The sequence below is a fragment of the Atta colombica genome, unplaced genomic scaffold (genome assembly GCF_001594045.1).
Source record: "Atta colombica isolate Treedump-2 unplaced genomic scaffold, Acol1.0 scaffold38, whole genome shotgun sequence".
NCBI classification, from domain to species: Eukaryota; Metazoa; Arthropoda; class Insecta; order Hymenoptera; family Formicidae; genus Atta; species Atta colombica.
The window spans coordinates 3,233,427-3,239,912 of NW_017259490.1; the positions used below are offsets into that span (position 1 = coordinate 3,233,427).

Here is a 6,486-nt window from a genome sequence, read left to right on the forward strand (position 1 = left end):
GTCGCCGCCGCGGCCGGCCTCACCGTTTCTCATCCCCGCGCCCACAGCAGCCCAGCCTCCCTCCAGCAGACGTACGCGTCGGCACAGCAAGCGCCGCAACACGCGCCGCAGCCGCACGCGCGTCACCACCATCATCAGAAGCAGCGCAGCTACGACGTCATCAGCACGGTCGACGACCTGGGCCCGCTGCCGCACGGATGGGAGCAAGCGCGCACCCCCGAGGGCCAGATCTACTTCCTCAAGTAAGTCACTCTCCGCGTCACGTCGTCTTGCGTCGCCTCGCGTCGCCTCGCGTCGTCTCGCGTCGCCTCGCGTCGCCTCGCGTTGCGTGTGTCATCGCGTTTTCGTTACGCGACTCGAGACTACCGGGTGAGAAAGAGGAAAAGGGGAGATATACGAAATCTATGAAACTTTTTTCTGAAGATGCATTTCCCTCATATATTGGGTTGTCCGGAAAGTTCATGCCGCAAAAGATTTAAATTTAATAAATGTATACTAAAATTTAAATCTTCTGCGTCTTTCTTCAATCTTCAATTTTCCTTCAAAATCGGCACGAACTTTCGGACAATCCAATATATCTAGCCTTTTTTCTTCGACTTTTATATTTTTAAAGTCATATTTATTTTTTTTTTAAATCAATGATGTATCTGGATTTATTATAATCTTAATTTTTCGAACTGATAAACGAATAACTTATAGATTGTGCACACAAAAGTAATATCTGAAACCTTCGAGTTGATCTTGCAACAAGATTCTTTCTCTAAGTACCTGATATAGGAACAGGTAGAATTTTCTTGTTCTTCTCAAGATTAGGAAGATTTCATGTGTGTACTGTTTTGGGTCCATTAGATGTTATTTTACGATTTATCGCTACTGATAATAATACCTTTTGTCGAAACCTCATATATCTCAATGCCGAAACTGTCTTTATCGTCGTATCGGCTTACTCATCCTCTCTCTTTTTCTCTTTCTCTGTCTCTCTTTGCTCGTTGCTTCGAAACTCCTGCCGCTTCTCATCACTCGCGGAGGAGAAAAGAAAGACCTCCGTCTCTCCGTTAAGCCTAAGCCTCTCTTCGTTGCTGCCAACGTCCCTTGCCCTCGGAGCTGAACAGGGACGTTACAGCCCTCGGTCACGTAGTATACACAGCCGGTGTGAATGCGCTAATTAGCATATTCAGGTAAATGGATGTCATTATTGATGCAGGAATTTTAAGAATTTTGGAAAAAAATCGTACAAGAGAACAGCTTGGTATACATTATAATTTGTTCTCTACGAAAAGAACGATTTTGCTGAACAAACATTTAACTAGATGCAGATTTGAGAATAATTTTGTTAAACTATCGAAATAAGTATGTATGACGCTTAAACTGGTTGCAGCATTGCTCATTAGGCTTGAGTCTTTTATATAATTATTTTGATGATACAACAAAATTATTTTTTAGATTTCTAAATTTTAGATATTTTCATATATATTTTCTATTGAACAGACGAATAGAAAGAAGTTTTGAGAGCGGTAACTTGTGATAAAATATACAGCATATTGCTCTTTTTTTTGTTTTTTTCTGCTCAAGTAAAATTTTAAATTGAATTTAGCGAAAATATATACATTATTTACTCTTTTATATTTTTTAACATCACAAGTCTTTTGCAACTAAAATTTTTTTAATGCAAAATTAATCTGAAATATTAACTAAAAAGTTAGAAAAATCTATCATCAAAATAAAAAAACTCTGCTATATACAATAGATATAAAAAAAAAACCCTTATTATGAGATACCGAATTTATTTTTGCTAAATGCTAGAAATGTATGAGCAAAATTAAAAAAAATAATAGATCATTTTGAAGGAAATTTAATAAGCTTTAAGATAATATTATGTAAAATTTAATTCAAATTTTATTTTTTTTATAAATTAAAGAAATGTAAAAAGTGAGCAAATCGCAAAGTCAAAAAATTGTGCTCCTAATATGAGATATCTCGAGAAATGGATAATAAAACGCAAAGTATATTAGTATTGCAATTAAAAAACTTTATTTAATGTTTCTAAAGTACAAATAAACACAGTGCAAAATAAGTATACGATGCATTGTATTTAGCTGACTCGCATTCAGATAGTTGGAATCAAGCATCGCAGAAACAGGCACTCGATTTATTTCGATTGTCCTTTTTATTATTGTATAATAACATTTATACTTCAGCAACAATTTTCACTATGACTATATAGAAGCATAGGTTATTTCATATTAGAAATATACTGTGTATCTCATATTACGATTTTCACACTTTACAGTTTTTACGATCATCAAATCTAATGTCTATAATTAAGCAATTCAACATATCATGTATTTTTCTATTAATACAATCTTACTCTATCATTACATGAAGAATTTATTATCAAATATTTACTTATTAAATAATAAGCAAGGTTTAAAAGCTCATCTTAACGAAACTTGAATATTCAAATTTTAAAATCTTTTTTTGCAATGACTACAGGCACGATCTAATAATGAATTTTTCACTAAATAGTTTTCAATCTAAAAACAATAAATTCATGATGGAACCATAGATAGCGTTTATTAGTTTAGCGGAAACGCCACTATTTCATATTAGGTGCTTATCTCATAATAGGGAATTTTCCTCTACTTGTTTCAAATTTTCACGAATGGTCTTTTTGCAAGTATTTCGCTTCTAACCGAAAACTACTCGAGATACTTTTTCTCCAAGAAAAAGTAAATTTATCAGAAAATCTGTCCTTGAAAATAATTTTGTAGATTTTAGGATTTTAGGATCTGTGACACGTCTCTCTGACATGATGATTGTTGCAAGCGGTCACGATTTTCAGGCGCTGTAAGATAAGGCCCGAGAAAGACTCTTTAGGTTCGCCTCTGAGGTTTAGTCTCTTGAATGCCTCTGGTGGTATGCCTGGGCCTCCCACCAAGCATCTTTGCTTCCCAACCTGATCCACCTGCACAGCCGTGACTGCCGGGTCCTCACGTGTCACCTGTCGTGGGAAACTCCGTCGTATACTTCGCTTCATCCCTTCCCTATTCCAATAATCCCCCCCCTTGTCTACTCTAATACATGGTCGATACACTGTTTTAAATCTTGATATTGTCTTTACCGGCATCACTTTCATCTCTGAAATTGGCGAAATCCTATATACGGAACACGTTCCTATTTTTGATTGTCTAGACTAGATACGTTTTTTTATAGATTAAATCCATCTGATAGCTCTATTAAATATTCTTAAACAAGAATTTAAATAATAAAACATTTACATTTTTGCATTTAAATTTATAGATTTACTAGATTGCGTATTTGCATATTTCTTATTTTAATTTATTGTAATTACGTTTTATTTTAAAAATATTATAAGATGTCGGAAGAGTATTAAGTAAAGAAATGAATATTTATTTTCGCAATTTTTGTGTTTGATATTTTTGTAATTATAATATACTATTATAATTGTAAAATTATACTTTCTTCTGAATATTATGTTTTTTTTTTATTAAGAAGACGGGATTGATTTCAAATTCATCAAGAAATACATCATTAAGCTCACAAAATTTTAGAATATACTACAGCTGTACACTTGTTATTAATTCATTAGTTTACTATATAATAATTTACGATGATATAAAACGCTCGATTATTTGTCAAAGCAAAATAACAAAATAGCATAACAAAATAACGACCAAAAACGAGCATAAAAGTTATTAGATTACAATAAAAATATATATTTGAGATACAATATCATTCAATTCTTATATATTAAAACGTTTTGACTCAGAGTCTTCTTCAATTAACAATACATTTAACCTAATAATTTAACCGCAAATTAAAAAACGGAATTAATGTCATAATTGTATCATAAGCAACTAAAATTCTTTTTCATCACAATCTTCTTACACACACAATTCTTAATTTTAATAAATTTCGTTCTCAGACTATTTTTTACCATTTGATTTCTCTCTTTGGACTTAACGTGATTCTCGCCCTCGACGAGAATTTAGTTATATGTCGTATAACATCATGACGATATTTTTATGAACATGGTGGGATAACACTTTAGTTGCTTATGATACAATTATGATACAATTATACATTAGTTCTGTTTTTTAATTTTGCGATTAGATTATTACGTTAATTGTATTGTTAACTGAAGAAGACTCTGTGAGTCGAAACATTTTAATGTATAAGAATTGAGTGATATTGTATCTCAAATATATATATATATATATATTTTTTTTTTATTGTCTGACAACTTTTATGCTCGTTTTTGATTATATTTTGTTGTTTTGCTTTGTTACTAATTTACGACTTCAAATGACTGATTTAAAATTTCTAAGAACAACTTTATTAATCCTTCAATTTTTGCAAATTTTTAAAATGTTTGAACTTTTGTTTGTAATTTAGTTTTAAATTTTGAAATTTACTGACAATATTCCTGTATGCTATTCTTCTTTTCTTAAATCTTGTCTAAATATGTCGAAGACCAACGAGAAGATAGGTTCCCCTTTACCTGATCTGACCTGGTCATTCAAGAAATCTTACCTGGTCAACCATTTATATAGCTCGTTTTCTACCTGATATTGAAAAATTGAAAAAGAACGTGTTTCTTTCGAAAGGATACATCAACGTTTTTGTAAAAGTCTTTGACTAATGCAAGATAATACAGTTCCTTTCAAAGAAAGAAAAAAAGAGGAGAGACGCAGAATTTTCTTAAAGCAAAATCCAGTTATAAGCGATCTATCTTTGATCTTTTTTTGCAAGATATTATTTTAAATTTTAATCTTTTCACCCTCTCTTATTTGATTTTCTCTGAGTTGGACCAAAGTCTACACGAATCTCGTTACATGTAGTAATGTTAGCGATATGTTATTTCAGATTAATAACGATATAAACATCATAAAACATCATAAAACTTGATAATAGATAGATATCATCACTTTTCATAGACAACTTATCATTAAAATATAAAGTAATTTAAGGGAAAACGAAGCTAATGGATTGATTGTGTTCTAATTACGCTCTGAATTTATATCTTCTTATCAACATTTGCTGATATATTATCGCAGAAGATCAATGGGAAATGAATTAAATGCGCAGTGAATTATTGTTACGAAAACGTTTATTATTTTAAATACGTTAAATAAAAGTATTTAAAAAATTTTTTTATTTTTAGGATTTTTAAAGAAAGTGCAAATTAATCTCATGAATGTCATGTAAATTCGTAAAGATGTACCTTGTAAATCAGTATTAGGAAATGGCTTATTGGAAAATAGATTATTAGAAAACAAATAATTTGCATAAAGGAAATAAGAAGGTTCGGCGTGCATTACGTATCATATGTTACGCCACTAATTTTTCCTACACTAATTTACGCGCGAATTGAAAGTACCTTCCTCCTGTTCCCGCGTCCAATACGGGAAGTAGAACACAAAGGCACACGAAAGGAAGGCTTATCGCACTTTAATAGCTAATGATTAATTATTTATTTCATTATCGACAATCATTGCTGTATGTATATTTCACTCTTGCTCTTATCGGAAGCCATTAAGGCTCTTTATACTGTAACCAATTAAATTATGATGTTCAAAGTTATGCGCATTTTTTTGCAATATACATTAAAATTGATTAAAACAAATCAATTCTTTTAGCATTTCATCACACGCGTAGTTTCTTTGTGTCATCCTCAATGAATCTGAAAACTCATTGAAAAAAACGTAAGCGCGCCTTTTTTCTTTTTTTTTTGTTAAAGTTCAGTTTTTTCGAGTCTAACGCGCACTCTATTTTCTACGGAACGTCGGCGATTTTTGCGGAAACAGAATGCAGAGCTCGTTTTTTTTTTTGATAGGCGTAATACGAGGCGCAGCGAGCGTGAGCTCGTCGGTAAAGCGCGATGCAAGGTGCAGCGAAGCGAGTTGCATTATGCGGTAATGACCATCGGGAAGACCGTCTCTATTCGTTCTCTTCAACAGTAGTATCTGTCACTGTAAATATCAGCGATACTGTTCGAATATTATGTATATTATATATTTCGAAGTCTTATTATATTTCGTATTTTTGCGTACGCCTATTTTTTTTCCTCCAGGTACAATTTTTCCTTCTTTTCTCTCATTTCTTTTCGATATGTATACTTTTCGCTTTTAATTAATATCTTGTGTTTGTTTTTTGCGTTGATAAAGTTATTATTATGACATTTGCACTTTTCATATTTTAGATATAATAATAGATTAATAGAGATAATAATAGATATTATAGATATCTATAATATTAATTCTAAATCTATAGTTTTGAAGCTAATCGTTTCTGTATACCTGAAAAAGAACAATGTGAACAAAAAGACACATCATAAATTTCATAAAGTGAATAAAAATATGCATATTCATATTCTGCAGGAAGTACATCTATTCCCATTATTATAACATCATTGCAAAATTATTAAAAAAAAAACAGCTCTCACCATCTATTTAGGATTAATTA

The 6,486-nt window shown here is 31.8% G+C and overlaps 1 protein-coding gene across 1 annotated transcript in view; it reads left to right on the forward strand.

Annotated features, from left to right (window-relative positions):
* The window catches only part of LOC108691009 (transcriptional coactivator YAP1-like), a 19,840-nt gene that overhangs the window by 2,203 nt on the left and 11,151 nt on the right, over positions 1-6,486 (forward strand). The window contains 2 exon segments of the mRNA XM_018198613.1: positions 1-2; positions 5-242. The exon segment at positions 1-2 is cut by the window's left edge and continues 2,203 nt beyond it. Of these exon segments, the coding sequence (XP_018054102.1) occupies positions 1-2; positions 5-242 (240 nt within the window).